At 39.8% G+C, this 25,170-nt stretch overlaps 2 protein-coding genes across 6 annotated transcripts in view; one reads left to right on the forward strand and one right to left on the reverse strand.

The window, feature by feature from the left end:
* TERF2IP (TERF2 interacting protein) overlaps window positions 1–25,170 on the forward strand; it is a 146,924-nt gene that overhangs the window by 2,572 nt on the left and 119,182 nt on the right. For 3 of the 5 annotated variants that reach the window (XR_009517679.1, XR_009517681.1, XR_009517680.1), the window contains exons 2-4: window positions 2,500–2,624; window positions 3,925–4,050; window positions 19,732–19,890. Coding sequence is in view for 2 of the 5 variants with exons in the window: in XM_060000135.1 (XP_059856118.1) it covers window positions 2,500–2,624; window positions 3,925–4,320 (521 nt within the window). In the remaining 3 variants the exon portion in view is untranslated. Of the gene's footprint in view, window positions 1–2,499; window positions 2,625–3,924; window positions 5,145–19,731; window positions 19,891–25,170 lie in introns of those variants that run through there. The other 2 variants (XM_060000136.1, XM_060000135.1) reach the window with 2 other exon arrangements.
* On the reverse strand, window positions 10,241–15,546 carry DUXB (double homeobox B). The gene is given in 7 exon segments (XM_060000534.1): window positions 10,241–10,494; window positions 10,730–10,820; window positions 11,925–11,956; window positions 11,959–12,075; window positions 12,502–12,554; window positions 14,523–14,673; window positions 15,522–15,546. Coding segments are annotated over 7 exon segments (723 nt in total).

Consider the following 25,170-nt stretch of genomic DNA (forward strand, 5'->3'; position numbering starts at 1 on the left):
CTAAGAAAAAACTTTATATATTTGATTACTTAAAATTTAAAGCTTCTCATGATAAATAAAGTCAGAGGGCAAACTGGAAAAGTATTTTCAATATGTTGCAACAGAGTGAGTTTCCTTAATATCCAAAGAGCTTGTAGAAGTTAGTAAGTAAAAGAAAAACTAGTAGAAAAGTGAGCAAAGGAAATGGAACAGGAAGTTTCCAGAAAAGGAAATAGATAAATGGCAAATAAACAAATGCAGAAATATTGTTACTGAATAAAAATAAATTAGACCCTGAGGGGACTTCCTTGGCTGGCCAGTGGTTAAGACTCCGTGATTCCACTGCAGGGGGCACGGTTCGATTCCTGGTCAGGGAACTAAGATTCCCCCCCCACCCTTGCCATAAGGCGCAGCCCCACAAACAAAAAATTACACCCTGAGCAGAGGACCAGTACAAGCCATGCCTGGACTTCTGCCCATGGAAACTGAAATAAGTGTGTCTGGTGTGTTTTTTAGAAAAGTAGATCAGAGCAAGGCAATGTCATATTTTATCAGTTAGATTGGCAATAACTAACAAAATGGGTAATACCCAGAGTTAACGAGGTATATGAAAACAAGTACACTCTTACATTATTAATAGAAGGAAATCGGTGCAATTTCTTTGGAAGGAATTTTGACACCATCTGACAACATTTAAAATACATGTTCCCTTAAACATGGTAATTATTGCCTCTAGGAATTTATCCTCAGATATACTCCAAGTGTAAAAGAGTACATAGTGAAAAGTGAGTCTCACTGCTCCATACCCCTTCCCCCGCTTCCTCTCCCAGAGGCAACCACTGTTGTTGTCCCCTGTTTGTGTCCTTTTTGCTCATAGTAACACTAGCACACTAGACAGAAGTTTGTTCTGCAGTTTGCTTTCTTTTTTTAACTTAATAGATCTTGAAGCTTTTGTGTGTCTGCTCATTGTTTGCTTCATTCCTTTCTTGTTCATTGCATTGTGTTTCATTATGTGAGCCATAATTTGTTTACACTTTTTATTATGGAAAATTTCAAACATTTACAGAAGTAGAAAGAGAATAGTATAATGCACGTACCCATCACCCAACTTCACCTGATTATAGTTTGTGGCCAGTTTTTTCATCTACACCTTTCATCCTGACTTCTGGGATTATTTTGAAGCCAGTGCCAGGCATTATCCCATTTTTTTTTTATCAGTTTCAGCAAGTATCTCTAAAATGTAAGGCTTCTTTTTAAAATTTTATGTAAAATAAAATTGACTTATTTTGGTGTACAGTTATGTATTTAAATTTTTTTTATTGTGGTAGAATATACATTAGATAAAATATACCATTTTAGCTGTTTTTAAGTGTTTAGTTCAGTAGCACTAAGTATGTTCACATTGTGATGCAGTCATCACCACGATCCATCTCTAGAACATTTTCGTCTTCCAGAACTGAAATTTGTACCTATTAAACACCAACCCATGTTGCAACATGTGTGAGAATTTTGTTCCTAGTGTTTCCACATCTTGGATATTGTGAATAATGCTGCTGTAGTATGGGTTACTAATACCTGTTTGAAACCCTGCTTTTTTTTTTTTGGGTGTATTCTCAGAAGTGGAATTGCTGGATCATATGGTGATTATATGTTTAATATTTTAAGAAACTGCCATACAGTTTTCCAGTTAGGTGTTTTAACACATGTACAGATGGTGATGTAACCACCAAAATCAGGATACAGAACAATTCCATCACAAAAAATCTCTCTCGTGTTGCCCCTTAGTAGTCAGTCTTTGTTAAGTGGAAAATAGCAGAGTTAAGTCCTCAGAGAACAAAGACTAAAAGGGAAATAGGAGGATGTTTAGCTTTAGGAGGCTCTCCTTTCTGTAGATTGTATGTGGTGGATTGTGGTAGACGCCCAGATCTATCTCCCCCTGGGAGAACTGCCTTACCCAAGGTTCTGTCATTCTAGGCTAGCATCCAATGACTAATCTATGCGCGGTTAAAATAACATCTTGGCTCCTTTGCCCCAACTTGGTCAACTCTGTAGGGCCTTCCTAGCTCCAGACTTCTACATGGTTTCAGTTGCGGCCTTGTTGGAACTCTCACAGCTCTCAGCTTCTTTCTGCCCAGTGAACACTCCTTAATCAACACCTTACCTGTTAATCTCCATCTCAGAACCTACTTCCCAGACAACCCAATTTATGGCACAGTTTTGTTAATTTGCAAGATCTATAAATACAAAGTGAAAAATGAATTAAACTTGAAGAGTATTTTTATTTTACGTATCAGAACCTAGGAAAATTACCACCATTTTTATTGTACAACTTTTCAGAAGCAAGAGTAGAAATTATTGAACATGCATGTCATATTTTTCTTACCCTTCTGATCAAAAACATATTTTCTAATAGGAAAAAAGTGCAGGCTCACTTCTGGCCCAGAGCTCACAGAGCATTTACTATATTTTTGGTTTCTGTAAAAAAGGCTAATTCTAATCTGGTGCTGTTCTGTTTAATAGAACCACAGAATAAGAGAACTCCAGACTTGCCTGAAGAAGAATTTGAAAAGGAAGAGATCAAGGAGAATGAAGAAGCAGTCAAAAAGATGCTTGTAGAAGCCACCCGGGAGTTTGAAGAGATTGTGGTATGTTAACTAGATTTAACTCATGTTTTTTTCCTATGTCCATTCTCCTCCTTTGAAACTGGTCTTCCCATCTGTTCTTTTTATATACCTGAGGCCCAGAAAGGTAAGAGAGAAATTCAAGATGGAGGAGGAAAATGGAAGGTGAGACTGATCAAGGTTCTGGGCATGTACTTTTAGTTTTTGGTAGGATGATTTAAGGAGGAGGGGAGGGAGAAAGATGGGGGAGAATTATTTTTAAGCAGTATAAAGCATCTTACTTTGAGTACTTTCATCTGTAAGTTTTTCTAAGTTAAGTTTGCGGATTTATCTTTTTAAAATGTTTTTATTCTCAGGTAAAAGTAATTTTTTAAAGAGGTTAATTTTTTATCAAGCAATTTTAGCTCTTTGTATACTTAGAGCTTTTTTAGAATTTTTTAGCTCTTCCATATTCAGTTAAGTTCTAAAACTTTGTTGGAATCCCATATTTAATCATAGTTATAGAGAAAGGCAACCATAAAATAATGAGTAATAAAAAAATCCAAATTATATGTGCATATCTTCTCTAAGAAAAAGGATCTTGTTAATTAACTTTTCTTACTAACACTAAGAAAAATGGTTATGTATCAGTCTAAAACAGGAAAATAATTTAAAGTTCATTTAATTTAAAGTTGGTTCATTTTCTGTAAACTTTCAAATACTCTCAACAACTCTCAAACATGGCCTACATAGGTCTCCTCTCACATAACACGCTTTGTAACGTGCCTGAATATAGTGTAGTGTGGAGACCCTAATATATTCATACAGCAATGTTTTTTGAGTACTTACCATGTGAAGGCATTGGTAGGCACTGGGGATGTAGTGATGAGCAAAACATAACATTTCCTGCCCTATGGAGCTTACAATCTGAGAGTGAAGTCAAATTTTTAACAAATAATCTAGTGCATACATATATGTGTATGCACATAACATTTATTTTTCACATTCAGTGTAGCTTCTAATGTTCTGTTGGAATACCATATACATACACGTACGTACATATGTACACATGCATACACACACACACACACACACTCCATCCACACTCACACTTCTCCTTACCCTATCATATACATACATATATATACACATACATACACATATGCACACATCCAACATGAGTAAATGTAAGAAGGAACATAGCACATAAGAGAAACTGAAGGAAGTCCAGTGTGATTGGGGTGAAAAGGGCAAGGAAGTGGTAGCTGGGAGAGACCAGATATTTTAAGAGTAAGTATTCATGACTTGGTAATTAGTAACTGGTCATATTCATCACTTTCTCTAGGTGGATGAGAGCCCTGATTTTGAAATACATATAACAATGTGTGATGATGATCCACCCACACCTGAGGAGGACTCAGAAACACAGCCTGATGAGGAAGAAGAAGAAGAAAAAGTTTCCGCACCAGAGGTGGGAGCTGCCATTAAGATCATCCGGCAGTTAATGGAAAAGTTTAACTTGGATCTGTCAACAGTTACACAGGCCTTCCTAAAAAATAGTGGTGAGCTGGAGGCTACTTCCTCCTTTTTAGAGTCTGGTCAGAGGGCTGATGGGTATCCCATTTGGTCCCGACAGGATGACTTAGATTTGCAAAAAGATGATGAGGGTACCCGAGATGCACTGGTCAAAAAATTTGGTGCTCAGAATGTAGCTCGGAGGATTGAATTCCGAAAGAAATAATTGGCAAGATAATGAAAAAAAAAGGTTTGGCACATAAGGCATTAAAAATTTTTTTTGTGACTATTGAACTTCAGAGATTTTTACATTGGAACTGACACTCATCTTTTGACCAATGCTGTTGTTGCTCTGTGAGTCCTAGATTTTGTAGCCAAGCAAAGTTGGAGGATGAAAATAAAAGAAATTGGATATATTTAGAGCTGTTCCTGGCAGTATCAATGTGTTTGTACAAGGAAAATCAAAAACAGAGAGGTTGGTTTACATAGTAATAACCGCTTTCTGGAATGGAATCCCTGCTGTATTGGTGAGAGGAGCTAGTGACAAAGTCAAAGGCGGAAAGTTAGATGGGTTGTTTCAGAAAGCATAAATAAAGAGCCTCCTATCCTTTGGCAGAAGCTTCTCTAGATTATGATAGATTCCAAATCAAGAATCTAGGAATGTGGAAAGATTTAATTACAAGGCCTTTGAACATGGACTGTCCCAAACCCTTGCATCCCCCAGTGAACTCTGATTTCTGGGCTGCTTTGAAAACCCCATATTCCTTTTGCCAACTTATATTTGGGGAGCCTGTTCGTTGGCTGTTCTTTTCTTCAAGTCTGTGTCAGTTAAGTCTCTACCATGTGTTTCTTTATCTACCATCCAGTTTTGTTTAAAACACAAAAATTTAGAGAGTCTTGGGAAAAGTCTTACTTGGTTACTAGGAATGTGTTTTTATTTATTGAGGATAGTTTTGTGCTAAGAATAGTGTTAGATTTAAAAATTAGAGGATTAATTCCTCTTTGTTGTGTTGATTTCATTATTGAAAATAAATAGAACTTTGTATTTGAGTCTCCACAAAGTGTTTTCTTTGATTGTGTTCACAAAACCTTTTAGGTATAAAAACCATAAAGGAACTAACATTTTTGGCTCTTAGTAATTAGAACTAATAAAGAGTTCCATTTAAGACTAATGGGTTATTAGAAAGAAACTGTTTCTTCTGGGTGGAGCAAAGAGAAGATCTGTGTCAGGGACTGTGAAAGATAGCATAACAAGGTGAACTGCTGAGAGTCAAAAGGGAAGAGAAGCCAATAAGGAACCATCCGGTGTGTAATAGAAGGTGTCAGTGCCTGTCCCAAATGCCTGAGCACTCACCATTCCAGCACTTGCCACCATCAGGAGTCCTACTGCAATCACCTTCCTAAGGCTCCCTCTCTGCTTGAAGTGCTGTGGAGTTAATGCCCCTGAGAGCAGCTTTCAGCTAATGGTGAATAGGAATCAGAGGATGCATCCCAGCTTCCTTGCTCACCAGAGAACTGACAGCTGAATATTTGAGTTACCCCTCGAGTGGAGTTACCCCATACCATCCGAGGCCGCCAGTAGAAGAAAGCATAGTTGCCCACAGTGGTATGAATGCACCTGCATCGACCTCCTCTTATTTTACATACCCACTTCCCTACTAGTGCATCCTGGAATCATCAGTTAAATTCACATTTTTTCCTTAGAGTCTGCTTCTGGGAGAACCCAGCCTAAAGCAATGCATTTAACCTTTTACTCCTCCTTAGAATGTTGAAAGGATACAACACACACCCAGCAGTAAACGTAGCTCACTACAGTAGTGTTTCTTTTTTTTTTGGCTGTGGTGCACGGCATGTGGGATCTTAGTTCCTTGACCAGGGATTGAACCCACGCCCCGTGCAGTGGAAGCATGGAGTCTTAACCTCTGGACTACGAGGGAGGTCCCCACAGTAGTGATTCTTAAATGGGGCTTGGGAGGGGTTGGGTGGTGGATATTTGTTTAAAATGGGTTCTCCTCCATTGTGATGTGACCCTAGAGTGGTTGAAAATCATTGCTTTAGATATGAAATGGAAATGTCATCTAGCATGTCTGTATCTCAATAAAGTTACCATAGCCTATTGGCTTTACAGAGCTAGAAATTCCAGTTTTGTCAGTCATGTGCAAAAGGGTCTGATTTATTATACCCAGACTCCCAGAAGACATGTTTAAATCTAAACACACACCAACTTCTAGTGCTCATTATAAACCAGTAATTTTCAAATATCTGGTTTTGTAATTTCTCTGGTCATTTCATCTCTTGGGCTGGGATATATGTGGGGAAACAAACTATCAGAAATATTTTGGGGAGCACAAAACTAAGCAAGGAAAATGAGTTGGATCTTAATGGTTAATGGCATTGAGCTATGGCTGTATCTATTCCAGAGACCAGCAGTTGAAGTCTTGAATTGAGATACTTCTGCTTTGTGCTGCCAGATTCTTGTTCTTTGGGTTTTCTTTCCTTGACTTCGTGAGTTTGGCTTTTCTGCTTATGATGTGGGATATGTTATTTCTTACTCATTTTAGCTCTTGAGTTCTAGGCCTTCCTCACTATTCCCTCTTGGCTCCCCCTTACTCCAGCTTTTGAAATTTTTCTAGACCTTAAATAACCTCCATAACTTCATTAGTGGCAGAAACATTCTGTCTTCTCTTTCTCTGCAACAATGAGGCTATTCATTATTTTCCTCTGTTCCCTATTCCATTTAAGTGGGTGCAGTTGAGTTTTAAAAATTGAAGCTGCTGTTTGAATTGTTCTGATCCTCTTGCTTTTGGACTAATGCTTTTGGCTGAATCATATGCCTACCTGGCTATAGCAATAAGGTGTATTTCATTGAACGTAACAGAAAACCTAACTCTAAAGGACTTTAATAAATAAGGGGATTTATATTTTGTATATATAACAAGAAGCCCTGAGGTTGGGTGGCTTTAAGGTTCTAGTTTTCTGCTCTGCCATCCTTAACGTGTTCTGTCAGCTTCTCCCCTTGTGGTTGAAAGGTGGCAGCTACAGCTCCAGCAGCTGAAGAGGGAGGGTTTCCTCCTAAGTGTCTCCTTTATTGGTGGGCAGCCTTTCTCAGAAGCCCCTCATAGACATCTCACTGGCCAGAATTGTGACACGTGCCCCTTCCTAACTCCACCTCTCTGCAGGGTAAATGAAATTGACTGAGAGTGATTAAGAACTATACTCCTTGGGCTGCGGATTATGTATCCTTCCCTGGGAATGTGGCCTGAAAGGGGAGGGTGTATACCCAAATAAAAGTCAGGGAGTTTAGGGTCTGCTAAGAACTTCCATTGTACGGACAAGTCACCTTCTTCAGGGGCAAGAATATTCTACCCAGGAGCAGGCAGCACAGCTAGTGACTAAATCCCCAATGCCCCCTCCAGAGGATATACAGTGATTTCTGCTCCAGAGGCGAAGTCTGCACTTTGGCCATCACCCAAACAGTGGACACAACCTGGACCAGGACTGGCCTGCGAGATGCGTGACCTCATCCACGGACCCTCCCATCCAAAGGTTTTCAGCCCCAAGGGGTCCAAGAACTAAGGGACCAGGTTGTTGGGACCCAAGGGGCCTCTAGGAAGAGGGCAGGTGCCTTTTATTGGAGGCAGAGCTGGGATGGGGCAATCAGATGCTCCAGCCGTGGGCACCAAGCAAGGTCCACTGGACTTGCCACCCTGCAGGATCCATGTTCTCAGCCCTGCTTTCAGGCTGTAGAGGCCTCAACCATGACAGCCTTTAAGGCCTCCACTGGCTGTGAGCCCAGTGCACATTCATGGTCACCTCAATCTGTTATAAGAATAGGATGTCTGGTCACCCAATCCATGAAAGGGACATTTGACTTGCAGGAGATTCTGAACTGGTCAACGTGGTTCTCTTGGTCAGATACTGTTCCTTACCTTTTTCTCTAGAGACTTAATCCCACTGCTTGCTTCAGAAGTGAAAATTTACCTATTTCTCTAGAGAAGGTCATCCCATCTGTCTCCCTCCAGAGGCTATAGTTAGATGTGTAGATATAGAGATAGGCATAAAGAGTATGGAGGGGAGCTGTAGAGACAATGTAGATGAACAATAGATAATATATTTACATAGATCCATACATATAAACATGGAGATACAGATATGCATATAAATGAAGAAGTAGATTATAGACACAAATGTATAGTTTTCCCTTCACAAATAATCAGACTTGTTTTCATAAGTTGGAGAACTCTGTCCACGTATGTGTTTGAAGTACAGGAAAGATACTAGGACCTCTCATCTCTGACCACATGAGAATCATGTGGGGGAGAAATTTAAAAATCAAACTAGGCATGGTATCAACACTGTTAAATATATCAGATTCTTTTTGTAGATTTGTGCCACTAATACCTGCACATACGCATGTGACTTTTATTTCCCTAAGTGGTTAATGAAGATACAGCTCATATTAGGAAAAATAACTTGTGCTGAGTGTTATTTGGCCATAAATACTGATGTTGGAATATTCTGGCACTTGTGCTTCAGTGTATAAACATCTAGAGAACTCCTGCATGTAACGCACCCGGATACCAGAAGGATGTCCGCCTCACGACTATATTTGTGCAAAACTGGTATCTTTGTAGAACTAGATGGTATGCGTACTGATCTTCTTTCAACACCTTCATATGGAAAGTAAACAAAGCAAATATGACAAAACAGAAAGCAAATTGATAAAATGAACAAAGAAGTGATTTTTTTTCTTTTTTTTTTGCGGTATGCGGGCCTCTCGCTGTTGTGGCCTCTCCCGTTGTGGAGCACAGGCTCTGGACGCGCAGGCTCAGTGGCCATGGCTCACGGGCCCAGCCGCTCCGCGGCATGTGGGATCTTCCCAGACTGGGGCACGAACTCGTGTCCCCTGCATCGGCAGGCGGACTTTCAACCACTGTGCCACCAGGGAAGCCCAGAAGTGATATTTTTTAAAGACATTTTTATTGCCAAGGTAAACCCACATATACCAAAATCTGTTTTCAGAATTTACCTTTTCAAAAGAGGGGGGAAGACTGAGAATGAGAATGGTTATCCCAGGTTTTAGATGAACGTATAATGTATTTATAATAAGAGGAGAAATATTATGGACATATATATATACATATATGCAAATATATACAAAAAACTAAAAAAGTGGAAATATTAGCATCATTAGACTATGTTCAGTGATGATATGGTATTGCTATTATAATTTCCTTGTAATTTTTTGTATGTTTTAAATAGTCAAAGTAGAAATACACTTCTAAGTGAAGATTACTCAGTATTATGGATTTGTCCAAATCCATTTAATCATTCCTGTAATGATGGATGCTGAGGTAGTATCTAGTTCCCAGTTTAAACCCTCGGAGCTTTGGGGAAAAGCTCACTTTTATGAGCTCACATCATCAAGAAGTACAGCATCCCTTCGTTTTCTACACAGTCAACTAATTTCAAGTTTGCCCTCTCATGATGCCAGGAGGGAAAGAAGTTCTAATATGTCCCTCAGAGATCTATTCTCACCTGAGTTAGGTTACAGTTTGTGGGTTTTCCAGACCGTGGAGGACATGGTGATTACAGAGAGAAGGTCATATTCTTGAGTAAAATACTTTTTTTCTGGAAGAATTCAGTAGACATGTCCACCACCTAGTGCCCATGGTGCTTCCATAGGCAGTGTGGAGCTTGGAAACAATCCTTCACTTAGTGGAGTATAGAAGATAACCACTGCCCACAAGAAAAACAACCTCCATGTGGGTTTCCAAGTGGTTTTTCCTTCCCCCTGCTTTAGTTTTGCCTCTGACAGGATGACCTCCTTATTCATTGTTCTTTAAATTGCTGTGATCTGCATCAAAAGAAAGGAGGACTGGATCAGGTTCAGAATGCTATCTTCTTCCTCCTGAAGCTCAAGCCCTGGTGAGCTTTGCAAAATGTTCAGAAGAACCTGAAAATCCTGGAGGGTCCTCTTCCTGTGGATCAGGATTCAAAAAAGTTTGTACCTTTTACTGACAATCTGTGGATGGCAGGAGTTGACCTAAACGCTTCTTGAGGTTTCTATATATTGCTGGTGCGGTTGGCTGAGGGCATGAGATGGTTCTCCAGCTGACTCTGTGTGGTGTGGCCACCAGTCTGTCTCAGTGGGTCCCTTTTTGAGGATCCCGCTCTGCAGTCAGAGCCTGGCAGCACTCATCCCATCACTGCAGAAAGTAAGATATGTCCACCTGGCTCAGATCCTGTGGTGGTGGTTTTTTGTGCTCAGCTTGAGGCTGAGAATAGTCTTCCAACTGCAGTACTCCCATGTCAGTCTGTTCTTGGTGATCCTGGCGTTCTTGGTATTGGGGCCAGAAGGGGTACTGAGTATCTGGGTCTCCTCCCATAGTCAGCAGTGCTGGCACATAATTCCCAAGTGTTAGAATAGAGGGAGAGTTCTCTCCTCTCTGCACAGCCTGCATGGGCTGCATCATGACACTTTGTCCTTGGATCGCACAAGGGACAGAATACGTGGGATGGGAGAAGAACAGGTAGAAATGGTTGGTTCCTGCTGAAAGAACTGGAGGAAGCAAAATGATGAGATCTGCCTGGGAGAGTACATAGGTCAATTTCGTGCTGCTGAGCTGTCATACCAGGTCTCCCATTTGGGCCATATACCAAGGAATTCACAGGCTCACTTGTGCTCTGCCCAGGGTACAGAGATCTTGGGTCCTGAAACCACATCTCCGTGAGAAAAACAGAGACATGGATATCATAAGACAAGCGATTCTGGCTGTTCTCAAACTGTGTAAAGCAAAGGGCCTATTATATAGGCCCAAATCTCAAGAGGTGTGTGTGTGTGTGTGTGTGTCTATACGTATATATATATACATATATATGAAATTAATTGCCCTTGTTCATGTGTTCAGTATGTGTATATATGTACATATGTGTGTGGACACGTATATATGTGCATATGCATAAGTATGTGTGTATATATATGTGTGTTTATGTGTGTATATGTATACATATACCTACATACAAACACATAGATTTAGGTCATAGCACATTCAGCAATCAACTATAGATGAATTGAAACTGGCTAAAAAGGCATATGCTTTAGGATCCACCCTTCAATTTCAACGATGGATCAGGGAACAAGGTCTCTTGACGAGGTTGACATTTTCCTCCTATTAATCAGTGTTTGCACAGGAATACATACCTTGTAAACGTGTATAAATCTGAATAAGGATTAATAAACACAGATAAGTGTTTATGAGGGTCATTGTGCTGATAGACCTATGAACATGCTTCCTAGTCATGAGCGTTGAATGTATACGGAACCACTATCCCCATAGCTTAGGTAGAAGAAGGTACTAATGAGGGTGCTTTTGTTCCCCTATTTGATTATGCTTGTAGATTTTTTTGGGGTGTTAAAAGTGGGGGAAGGAGAGATGGGCAGGATATCTAGTTGGTAGAGGCCAGGAATGCTGAAAAACACTATACCTGGCATGGACTGCCCCTCCCAAGAAAGAATTGTCTGGCCCAAAATGACAGCAGTGCCAAGCTTTAGAAAACCTAACGAGAGTGTTCTCAAAATAGGCATTAATTTTCACATTTTCCCACAGTTTTGCTGCTGGTGATTCTGAATAGATGCACCACTGACAACTTGATTAGAAAATTCTTCCTTTTGCAGGAATGTGACTTGCAACGCCAGGTGTTTACTATCCCAGGCCTTTGTCCTTGATTGCTGTGGTAATCTAGGTTAGTCAAGGTTTTCCAGCAACCACTCGGGGTAACATCGTTTAATGGGTTAGGGATATTTGCTGCCATAGACATAAAACTTACTTGAATTCTCGATTCTGGAATGCCTGTTTGGCTAGTGTTTTCCTGTTTGCAATATCAAAGAATTGGTTCCTCTTGAAGGCTTGAGCTAGAATGTTTGATTGAGATCTTGGAACCGATGTGTGGTCTTGTGTGGCTCCTTTTGGTAAGTATTCTAAAAGAGAACGCAGGGACAATAGGGTTTTTAGGACATTTTTGCATTCAAGCTGGAAACTCAAACTTGGGAAGATAGTGCTGACCTCTTACTCCCTCTGAATCCCCCTGAGATGACAGAAGAGGAGGATGTTGCCCTGCTCAGAGCAGCAGGACCAAAAAGTCCAAAGCCTTTGTTGCTCAGAACCTGTCTGTCCCAGCCACTGTGGGACCATGCTTATATTGATGACCTTAGGTTACTCAGAACAAGCTATAACTGGCTCCAAAACTAAGGATTCTTTGTGGAGAATTTGGGCACAACATGCAGAATTGATTCCCCTCTCAATGGGACCCACTGATGAACTGCATTTGGACTGGTGGGTTCTTACCTTGAGTATAAGGCTGAGGCTGGTTCTGTCCATGGGTTTGGTCTTCTCCTAGGAGGAGCTGAACCCCAATGGGCTCTGTCTTGCTCTGTGGTTTTTAAACCAAATCTGAGTGGGAAAAGACGACGTGAAAGTCATGTAATTCATTCTGTGTCATTCCAAATATCAATGCAGTTAAACAAAACGAATTGATCAACTGCTCTTGGGATAATATCCCTAAGAGAAAGACAATGTGTTATCCTGGGATTGATGCTATTATTAGCATACAATTCAGGATGGTATACAATCTGCTCTCAACTCAAGTTAGCATTTCTTGTATGGTCATCCTCAGGGTATCCAAAATAAATTTCCCTGATTTAAGAAAAACAGTGTAGTTCTCTCAAAGGAAGTCAATCAATCTCTCTCCCTCTCTCTCCCTCTCTCTCTCTCTCTCTCTCTCTCTCTCCCCCCCTTGTGTTGTATCAACTTTTCATTAGAATACCATTTCATAATACACAATACATATGGGATTGATCTTAGAAAAGAATTTCTTTATGTAGGGCAGTAGAATTAGCCACAGTCAAGAGCAGGGCTAACTCACCTACACTTTTACTTATTTCATTCCATAGTCAGCAATAGATAATGAAACTCCTAGGGACCCCATATATCTTGCTTTAAAACTATCATCACTAACATAGCCAGTTGTATTCTGCTTGTTTCCTCATTACTGGAGTTGACATTGCAAGGTGCTTTCTAAGTATTTCTGAGTGTTTTATTTTGATAATTTGATAATTCATGGTAAGATTAGGGTGTCAGTTATAACCAATATCTGATGTAGCACTCATATCCCAGGCATTGTGCTAAAAGGTTATATCTATTCTTTAAATTAATTAATAAAAATATTTTCCAATAAGAAGTCTTAAGCCCAAGTGGAAACTGGAAACTAATGAGTAAGTTACTGAACACAGTTGCAGAACTAACCTCATCCTACATTGTTTCCTGGACTTGCCATCCTCCACCTCAGTTCAAATGGGCCTAGTACCTCTCATGCAGCTAATCACTAGATAGTCCCCCAAAGTGCACTTTATTCTGGGATTTGGGAAAACTCTTTCCTACACCTAAAACAAATGCATTAAGAAAAGGGGAACTTTTCTTCTCCCCAGCGTCCCCTCAGACTGATGCCCTTATATATATTGACTTATTGGAGACTTTTTTTTTTTTTTTTTTGCGGTACGCGGGCCTCTCACTGTTGTGGCCTCTCCCATTGCCGAGCACAGGCTCCGGACGCGCAGGCTCAGCGGCCATGGCACACGAGCCCAGCCGCTGCGCGGCATGTGGGATCCTCCCGGACCGGGGTACGAACCTGTGTCCCCTGCATCGGCAGACGGACTCTCAACCACTGCGCCACCAGGGAAGCCCCTGGAGACTATTTTTGATAACAAAAATCTGAACTCATTATTCTCCTCTGAAAGCACCTTTTTTATTGACCTTTATTGATTTCAATACTGTTTCAGTTGGTATAATTGTATTATTTACAGCTATCTTTTTGCTGACTGAAGAAATCCAGTTTATTTTTATTTTTACATCAGTAGTTCTATTCAAAATGATACAATATGGGATTTTATTTCATACACTCTGGTGTATGAATCACATTTCAGATATTAGTGAAAAAAAAACTAGCTTGAGAATTGGGAATTTACATGAGTGCTTACCCCACAGTTTCCTCATAATTATACATTAATCATTATTCTGCAGTATATATTCCAGTACTTGATACCATATCATTATCATAGTGATCCAATTTCCTATAATCTCTAAATCTCAGAAGTTGATTTAATTATCTCCTATTGGAGAGCCTCAACCAGTATATTCTTTTCTCCAAGAGTGAATGCCCCCAACCAATTGGTAAAAGAAGTAACAGTTTTCTACCATTGGTAAAAGAGGTAATTCTTGTTTTTATTTTTTTTTAAATATTATTTAACAGGAAAAACCTTTAGGAAACATACCCAACATAAGAGAATCACCTGCCAGTGCTAAGCTTGGCCTTTCTCTTTACCTTGAACCTGACAGATAATGAAATAGAAACCTGATACTATCCTGAATTTTAGATTCTGGAATGCCAATTTCCTTGGCCAGTTGTTTCCTGTTAGCTTTTTCAGGGTAAGGGTCATGTTCAAACCATGCTTGGAGGATATTCTTTTGACTCTGGTTGTAAATAATCTTGCCTTGCCAGGTTTCTTTTTGTAATAGTATGTCTGATGAAGAGAAAATGGGGAGAATTATGAAGGATATGTTTATGGATTAAAAACTGGGTGAGCATGTATCTTACTTCAGGTTGAAAGTCTGTAAATCCAATGATTATTCTGTATTTTTACTTTAGGGATATACCTAAAGTCATTCTAAATTGGAGACATGGAAATTCCCTAGTGGTCCAGTGGTTTGGACTCCATGCTCTCACTGCCAAGGGCCTGGGTTCAATTCTTGGTTGGGGAACTAAGATCCCACAAGCAGCCCGGCGTGGCCAAAAGAAAAAATTGGAGACATACAGGTCAAATATATATATAATAGAAAAAATGACAGTCTGTCATCTCTGAGTTACCAAAGGAAGAAGTTACTAGAAATCCACAAAATTACATGCAAAGAAAATAGGAGTTAGGAAAATAAATGGAAATAAATGAAACAAGTAAAACATTAAAACAAAAACAAGAAAAACATTAAAAGGATAAATTAAATACAATACACAAAACTGATACTTTATGATAAAATACATTTAAATAAATATAAAATGTTAAATTATTAGATATAAACTAAACATAAAATATTATGTATTCCATATATATTTTTCTCCATTTAAAGTGTTAACTTTAAGACTTTTGAAAACCCACATATGGGACTCACGGCTGTCTCTTAAATTTGAAATTGCATTCTCTCACTTCAAAGCACCCATCAATCCCCTGATACAACTTATCACTGCAAAACAGCCCCTGCTTTAACAACCTATTCCTCTAATCATAATTGGGATTTTACTTTTTATAAACTCTGGAAAATAAACAAAGCATGTGGCATTATCAAAGAAGAGAGCAAAACACAGATGGGAATTTACCACTTGCAGTGCTGTTCAAATCCATCTTGGGAAGAGGTATCCAGATTCTGCAGAGATGAGTGGACAACTAGGCAAGACACAGGATTTATAAAACACCCAGAGTGACCCACCCATTTCTTAAATACCCTCCTATTTAATCCCTTCATTAAATATTTAACACTTTTCAGAAGAGAGTTGAAGTAATCAGGTTAAGAGGAAATACAGATTCTACAAGATTCTAATTTTGCATCTATTATAATATCTCCCCAAATATGACTTAGAATCTGTGCTTTCTACTTTACATAGTACATATGTATGTATCAATATATATTATAATATATGCTTTGTTCTCTATAATTTTTAGTACTCCTGTTTCTTAGTTATTTTGGCTTGATGATATTATTTTAATATTAGATCGATATTCCTATTCACTTTGTAGGCTCCCTGTTTTCCTTAGCCCTTACTGAAACAAATTTCTTTCCATTATTGTTAGTAGGGTTTATGTGTTACCTTGGCTATTCTATATTCCACAGTTATTAAAAAAAAACACTGATCTAGGTGTTGCTGTGAAGGTATTCTATAAATTGAATTATATAATCAGTTGGATTTAAGTAAAGGAGATTATCCTCGATAATCTGGGTGGGGCTGATGCAATCAGCGAAAAGTCTTAAGAGCAAATCTGGGTGCATTCCTAAAGGAAAAGAAATCACGCCTATGGACAGCAGCTTCATCTCCTGCCAGAGACTTTCAGCCTGCCCTTCCAAAGGGCCTACCCTAGAAATCTCATTCTTGCCTAGCCAGTCCCCACAATTGTATAAGCCATTTCCATTTAATAAATGTCTTTATTTGTGTATGTGTATGTATGTATGTACACACACAAGTATGTATATAATTTCACAAGTTCCCTGTGTGACTTGAGTTCAGAATGCTACTGATTCTGTTTCTCTGATTGAACACTAAATGATACAGATGTTGGTACTGAAACTGAACAGGACCCTGTGGGGCTCACTGTCTCAGGTTTTATGGTAATGGGGTTAGTTTCCAGGTTGTCTCTGGCCGGTCATCTTGATTGGCCCATGTTTCGTCTGACTCAGGGTCCTTCCTGGTGGCGCACCCATCTCTCAGTCAAGATGGATTTCAGCGTGAGGGCTTCTGGGAGGTTGGCAGGACACATCGTCTCCTCCCTCCTCCTTTTGGCCCTGCCTGAATTCTGGTTAGTTGCACTTCATTCTTTATCAGGACCTCCTATTGTGAGACAACTCAGGTAAGCGGTTATCATACCTGGCCAAGGCGGGCAGTTTTGGTCAACGGTTCCCTAACAGAAGAAAAGTTACAAATACCACCTATTACCATGTGACCATTTGCATAAATGAGGTTATACTAATTATGAGGATTGCATTATGAATATGTTTGTATAAATATTAACAAAATATTTTGCTTTCTTCCTGCTCTTATTCCCTGATGATCCAATATAAGATGTATTAATAATAGTTAACATTAAATCACCGTATTTAAGGGGCATCAAAACAGAAGTATTCACATCAGCTAAGGATGTTGCATCCTCTTTGGGGAAAGGATTAGCATGTTTCTCTTGTAGGCATGATAGTTGCACCATATTAGGCAGAAATACCACTTTGTTATTATCTTTATTTGGAAATTATTTATGGTTTCAGGAGATGTGTATGGTTTCCAGGTTGACAAGGTATGGACAGAGCTGGTCAGTTTTGTGTCAGTATGGCTAAGCTACAGACCCTAGTAATTCAAACACTCACCTACTTGGAGTTTCTGTGAAGGTATTTTGTAGATGTGATTAAAGTTCATAATCACTTCACTAAGGGAGATTATCCTATATAATCTGGGTGGGCCTAAGTCAATCATCTGAGAGGCCAGAAGGACTGAGTGAAGGCTTCACTGAGAGGAAGAAATTCTGCCTATTGATAGATGCATCAGCTCTTGCCCAAGAGTTCTAATCTGCCTTACGGATTTTAGACTTGCCAAGGCTTCTCTGCAGTCAGGTAAGCCAGTTCCTTGCAATAAGTCTCCACATACACACTGATTCTGCTTCTCTGGTTGAATACAATCATCTGATACAATTATTAAATTATTTACTTTGAAGTGATGACTTTAACAAGAAAAAAATATATATGTGGATTTGTCATGGGGCTAGACCATGGGTGATGGAAAAATTTATTGAATCCTGAAAAGATGGCAACTGTAAATTTTGCTGCTGTAAATTTTTTCTGGTAAACGTCAGCTGTGAAAAACTGGAAGGCAGGAAATGCGACAAATATTCTATGCCTTGACTTAAGGACAACAGAATATCTCTGTCAAGACTCATGTGCTCTTGGCTACTATTGCCTTGGGAACAGCTAGAGAGAAATGAGCTCAGAAAGAAATGTGTTCCTTAACAGGAAAAATGGAAGGGGATAGAAAGATTGTATGAACTGCAAGATAACGTGTACAGGCAGACTTTGTCTCATTTATATGAGGAAATACGAACTTGGAGACATATTTTCTAACAAAAAGTTTACACAGTTAAAAAAAAGCAAAAATAAAACCTGGGTTGTGGCTTAAAACCTTTGGTTTAAAGCAGTGATTGCATTATAACTTCTACCAATCATTCTTCTATTATTTAAGACAGCATTACTATAAACTGCCACCAGAAAAATGGTATGTGCTTTTGCCACAGACACTGATAAACTCAAGATATTTAAGATGAGAAACAGAAATATTAGGCACAATGAATTGGGGGATGGGCTAATTGCACCTGGAAATAGATATAATTAGATAGGTTAATTCATCTTTAATTGTGTGTGTTTTTCTTTGTTGACATATATGTGTGGGATTACCAGAAAATTCACATGCTTTAACTAAAAGAAACTTAGCTTGGATAAAAACTATTTTGTGAACTGCACCCCCTCATATTATATCCAGATGGTAAAACCCTCAAAGAGGTATAGCCTCTATAGCCCTACAAATGAGGCCAAGCAACATAGAAGACATCCAAGTATCTGGTGTAAGGACTTCATCTAGGATCAGACATTGACCTAACTAGGGGGAAAAGCATTCTCAGCTAAAGGGAGCTCTTCCTCAAAACATCCCCCCATCTGAATCTTGCTGTTGCTACGTTTCAATGGGTGCAGTGTCCCTCCTCTTCTTCCATATCATGGCAGGATATTACATTGATCCAGTCCATGTTCCAACTAGCTCATAGCATGGGCTTTTGTTCTTTAATATTTTGATGAGGAAGAGTTATATCTGGATCTTTCAGCTGCTTTGAGTGTGAATGGAGGTGTTGGGCTTTGAGTCCTAACTGTGTTTGGAAAAATCTTTCATACTGTGCCTGGTGGAGAAGGGTAAGATTATTCTGTGTACTTTAGGGGTAGAAGCCAATAATTTTGACCAAATAGATGGACTGCAATATAAATAAATAAATAAATAAATAAAAATTTAAAAAGTCATTTCTTTTTTTAAAAATTTTATTTATTGATTGATTGATTTTTGGCTGTGTTGGGTCTTCATTGCTCTGTGCGGGCCTTCTCTAGTTGCGGTGAGCGGGGGCTACACTTTGTTGCGGTGCGTGGGCTTCTTATTACTGTGGCTTCTCTTGCTGCAGAGCACGGGCTCTAGGCACATGGGCTTCAGTAATTGCAGCATGTGGGCTCAGTAGCTGTGGCTCACAGGCTCTAGAGTGCAGGCTCAGTATTTGTGGCTCATGGGCTTAGTTGCTCCGCGGCATGTGGAATCTTCCTGGACCAGGGATCGAACCCGTGTCCCCTGCATTGGCAGGTGGATTCTTAACCAGTGTGCCACCAGGAAAGTCCCGTGCAATATATTTTATTTATTTAAATAAATTTTATTTATTTATTTTGGCTGCGTTGGATCCTCGTTGCTGCCCACGGGCTTTCTATAGTTGCGGGAGCAGGGGCTTCCCACTGCGGTGGCTTCTCTTGTTGTGGAGCACGGGCTCCAGGCACGCCGGCTCAGTAGTTGTGGCTCACGGGCTTAGTTGCCCCGCGGCATGTGGGATCTTCCCGGACCAGGGCTTGAACCCATGTCCCCTGCATTGGCAGGCGGATTCTTAACCACTGCGCCACCAGGGAAGCCCCCGTGCAATATATTTTATAGGGACTGAATATTTCATGGCACCAGCCCAATCAGGCCATGTCTTCCAAAAGGCTTATACTTTCCAAATTGTTGATTTCAGTCTTTGCCTTGTGATTTCTTTCAGCCAGTGAAATATGAATGGATTTAATGAGGCAGCCTGTGCCATCTCTGAGCAGAATCCTCCATCTTTGGGGCCATCATTCTCTTCTCACTACCATGCGCCTTCTTGGTCCTAGATAATGATACCATTAACCTGAATCCCAGAAGGATGAGTGAGAAATAGGTGAGTCATTAGTGTTTAAGGTCACGTATTACAATGACATAATTGAGACTAAGGTGATGGATATACAAATTTGCTTTTTGTATCTTTAAGTTCTATGACCAGAGTTGTCTTTTTTTTTAAAAAACAATTATCTGAACATTTCCAGAAACCCATTTGTTATAACTTTGTTTAATAGCCTCCCCCAACCCTGTTTTTTTCAACTGCAGTAAATTTTTGTGAAATTTAGAAGGGCATGAAATCCATTTTCTAAATGAAGAATTCCAAGGGACTTGTCCTTGTGTCAGGTGTGAAGCCTAAGGAGGTACCGTACATAGGACAGGACCCACCATGATGAAAATCATGGGAAGCTGTTTGCTCATGTGGTCATCTGATGTGCAGAAAATGAAGGAATCTCTTGGATTTAGGGGATAGAGACTTGGGATGTTGCCTACGTGTGGGAGAAAAGAGTGAATCTGTCCAAGTGTTTCCTTAATCCTGGAGAAGATGTTTATTTGTACTTTAGGAAGAAAGTAAAACAATGACCTTTCTGGATTTAGTTACCTAGATTCTAATCTATTTGTTTATTAAAAAGTGAAGACCAGGGCTTCCCTGGTGGCGCAGTGGTAGGGAGTCCGCCTGCCGGCACAGGGGACGCGGGTTTGTGCCCCAGTCCGGGAGGATCCTGCATGCCGCGGAGCGGCTGGGCCCGTGGGCCATGGCCGCTGGGCCTGCGCGTCCGGAGCCTGTGCTCCGCGGCGGGAGAGGCCACAGCAGTGAGAGGCCCGCGTCCCGCAAAAACAAAAAACAAAACAAAACAAAAAATATCTCAAAAACATCCATTCATTTCGAAGTTATTCACTTTCTTTTCTTTTTTTGAATTTTATTTTATTTAATTTTTAAAAAACAGCAGGTTCTTATTAGTTATCCATTTTATACATATTGGTATATATATGTCAATCCCAATCTCCCAATTCATCACACCCTCCCCCCTCCGCCACTTTCCCCGCTAGGTGTCCATACATTTGTTCTCTGCATCTGTGTCTCAATTTCTGCCCTGCACACTGGTTCATCTGTACCATTTTTCTAGGTTCCACATGTATGTGTTAATATACGGTATTTGTTTTTCTCTTTCTGACTTACTTCATTCTGTATGGCAGTCTCTAGATCCATCCACGTCTCTACAAATGACCCAATTTCGTTCCTTTTTATGGCTGAGTGATATTCCATTGTATATATTTACTGCATCTTCTTTATCCATTCATCTGTCGATGGGCACTTAGGTTGCTTCCATGTCCTGGCTATTGTAAATAGTGCTGCAGTGAACATTGGGGTGCATGTGTCTTTTTGAATTATGGTTTTCTCTGGGTATATGCCCAGTAGTTGGATTGCTGGATCATATGGTAATTCTATTTTTAGTTTTTTAAGGAACCTCCATACTGTTCTCCATAGTGGCTGTATCAATTTACATTCCCACCAACAGTGCAAGAGGGTTCCCTTTTCTCCATACCCTCTCCAGCATTTGTTGTTTGTAGATTTTCTGATGATGCCCATTCTAACTGGTGTGAGGTGATACCTCATTGTAGTTTTGATTTGCATTTCTCTAATAATTAGTGATGTTGAGCAGCTTTTCATGTGCTTCTTGGCTATCTGTATGTCTTCTTTGGAGAAACGTCTATTCAGGTCTTCTGCCCATTTTTGGATTGGGTTGTTTGTTTTTTTAATATCGAGCTGCATGAGTTGTTTATATATTTTGGAGATTAATCCTTTGTCTGTTGATTAGTTTGCAAATATTTTCTCCCATTCGGAGGGTTGTCTTTTCATCTTGTTTGTAGTTTCCCTTACTGTGCAAAAACTTTTAAGTTTCATTAGGTCCCATTGTTTATTTTTGTTTTTATTTCCATTTCTCTAGGGGGTGGGTCAAAAAAGATCTTGCTGTGATTTATGTCTAAGAGTGTTCTTCCTATGTTTTCCTCTAAGAGTTTTATAGTGTCCAGTCTTACATTTAGGTCTCTAATCCATTTTGAGTTTATTTTTGTGTATGGTGTTAGGGAGTGTTCTAATTTCATTCTTTTACATGTAGCTGTCCAGTTCTCCCAGCACCACTTATTGAAGAGACTTTCTTTTCTCCATTGTATATCCTTGCCTCCTTTTTCATAGATTAGTTGGCCACAGGTGCGTGGGTTTATCTCTGGGCTTTCTATCCTGTTCCATTGATCTATATTTCTGTTTTTGTGCCAGTACCATATTGTCTTGATTACTGTAGCTTTGTAGTATAGTCTGAAGTCAGGGAGCCTGATTCCTCCAGCTCCGTTGTTTTTTTTTTTTTTAACATCTTTATTGGAGTATAATTGCTTTACAATGGTGTGTTAGTTTCTGCTGTATAACAAAATGAATCAGTTATACATATACAAATGTCCCCATATCTCTTCCCTCTTGCGTCTCCCTACCTCCCACCCTCCCTAGCCCACCCCTCTAGTGGTCAGAATGCACCAAGCTGATCTCCCTGTGCTATGCGGATGCTTCCTACTAGCTATCTATTTTACATTTGGTAGTGTATATATGTCCATGCCACTCTCTCACTTTGTCACAGCTTACCCTTCCCCCTTCCCATATCCTCAAGTCATTTTCTAGTAGGTCTGTGTCTTTATTCCCTCTTACCCCTAGGTTCTTCATGACCACTTTTTTTTTTTTTTTTTTTTTTTTTAGATTCCATATATATGTGTTAGCATACGGTATTTGTTTTTCTCTTTCTGACTTACTTCACTCTGTATGACAGACTCTAGGTCCATCCACCTCACTACAGATAACTCAATTTCGTTTCTTTTTATGGCTGAGGAATATTCCATTGTATATATGTGCCACATCTTCTTTATCCATTCATCTGTCGATGGACACTTAGGTTGCTTCCATCTCCTGGCTATTGTAAATAGAGCCACAGTGAACATTGTGGTATATGACTCTTTTTGAATTACGGTTTTCTCAGGGTATATACCCAATAGCGGGATTGCTGGGTCATATGGTAGCTCTATTTGTAGTTTCTTGAGGACCCTCCATACCATTCTCCATAGTGGCTGTATCAATTTACATTCCCACCAACAGTGCAGGAGGGTTCCCTTTTCTCCACACCTTCTCCAGCATTTATTGTTTGTACATTTTTTGATGATGGCCATTATGACCGGTGCGAGATGATATCTCATTGTAGTTTTGATTTGCATTTCTCTAATGATTAATGATGTTGAGCTTCTTTCATGTTGGCAATCTGTATATCTTCTTTGGAGAAATGTCTGCTTAGGTCTTCTGCCCATTTTTGGATTGGGTTGTTTGTTTTTTTTGATATTGAGCTGCATGAGCTGCTTGTAAATTTTGGAGATTAATCCTTTGTCAGTTGCTTCATTTGCAAATATTTTTATTGATCTTTGCTATTGTTTCCTTCATTTCTTTTTCATTTATTTCTGATCTGATCTTTATGATTTCTTTCCTTCTGCTAAGTTTGAGTTTTTTTTGTTCTTCTTTCTCTAATTGCTTTAGGTGCAAGGTTAGGTTGTTTATTTGAGATGTTTCTTGTTTCTTAAGATAGGATTGTATTGCTATAAACTTCCCTCTTAGAACTGCTTTTGCTGCATCCCATAGGTTTTTTTTTTTTTTTTTTTTTTTTTTGCAGTACGCGGGCCTCTCACTGTTGTGGCCTCTCCCATTGCGGAGCACAGTCTCTGGATGTGCAGGCTCAGCGCCCATGGCTCACGGGCCTAGCCACTCCGCAGCATGTGGGACCTTCCTGGACCAGGGCACGAACCTGTGTCCCCTGCATCGGCAGGAGGACTCTCAACCACTGCACCACCAGGGAAGCCCTCTTTCACCATCTTGAAGCTACTTGATTTGTGACCCGTGATGTGTTCAATTCTGGAGAATGTTCCATGGGCACTTGAGAAGAAAGTGTAATCTGCTGTTTTTGGGTGGAATGTCCTATAAATATCAATGAAATCTATCTGGTCTATTGTGTCATTTAAAGCTTGTGTTTCCTTATTAATTTTCTGTTTGGATGATCTGTCCATTGGTGTAAGTGAGGTGTTAAAATCCCCCACTATTATTGTGTTACTGTCAATTTCCTCTTTTATAGCTGTTAGCAGTTGCCTTAGGTATTGAGGTGCTCCTATGTTGGGTACATATATATTTATAATTGTTATATCTTCTTCTTGGATTGATCCTTTGATCATTATGTAGTGTCCCTCCTCGTCTCTTCTAACATTCTTTATTTTAAAGTCTATTTTATCTGGTATGAGTATTGCTACTCCAGCTTTCTTTTTTTCTGGTACGCGAGCCTCTTACTGTTGTGGCCTCTCCTGTTGCAGAGCACAGGCTCCGGACGCGCAGGCTCAGCGGCCATGGCTCATGGGCCCAGCCGCTCCACGGCATGTGGGGTCTTCCCAGACCAGGGAACGAACCTGTGTCCCCTGCATTGGCAGGCAGACTCTCAATCACTGTGCCACCAGGGAAGCCCCTGCAGCTTTCTTTTGATTTGCATTTGCATTGAATATCTTTTTACATCCCCTCACTTTCAGTCTGTATGTGTCCCTAGGTCTGAAGTGGGTCTCTTTTAGACAGCATATGTATGGGTCTTGTTTTTGTATCCGTTCAGTGAGCCTGTGTTTTTTGGTTGGAGTATTTAATCCATTTATGTTTAAGGTAATTATTGATACGTATGTTCCTATTACCATTTTCTTAATTGTTTTGTGTTTGTTTTTGTAGGTCTTTTTCTTCCCTTGTGTTTCCCACTTAGAGAAGTTCCTTTAGCATTTATTTTAGAGCTGGTTTGGTGGTGGTGAATTCTCTTAGCTTTTGCTTGTCTGTAAAGCTCTTGATTTCTCTATCAAATGTGAATGAGATCCTTGCAGCGTAGAGTAATCTTGGTTGTAGGTTCTTCCCTTTCATCACTTTAAATATGTCATGGCACTCCCTTCTGGCTTGTAGAGTTTCTGCTGAGAAATCAGCTGTTAACCTTATGGGAGTTCCCTTCTATGTTATTTGTCGTTTTTCCCTTGCTGCTTTCAATTTTTCCTTTGTGTTTAATTTTTGTCAATTTGATTACCATGTGTCTCGTTGTATTTCTCCTTGGGTTTATCCTGTATGGGACTCTCTGTGCTTCCTGGACTTGGGTGGCTGTTTCCTTTCCCATGTTAGGTAACTTTTCGACTATAATCTCTTCAAATATTTTCTCGGGTCCTTTCTCTCTTCTCCTTGTGGACCCCTATAATGTGAATGTTGTTGTGTTTAATGTTGTCCCAGAGGTCTCTTAGGCTGTCT

This window comes from Delphinus delphis, chromosome 20 (assembly GCF_949987515.2).
Source record: "Delphinus delphis chromosome 20, mDelDel1.2, whole genome shotgun sequence".
NCBI classification, from domain to species: domain Eukaryota; kingdom Metazoa; phylum Chordata; class Mammalia; order Artiodactyla; family Delphinidae; genus Delphinus; species Delphinus delphis.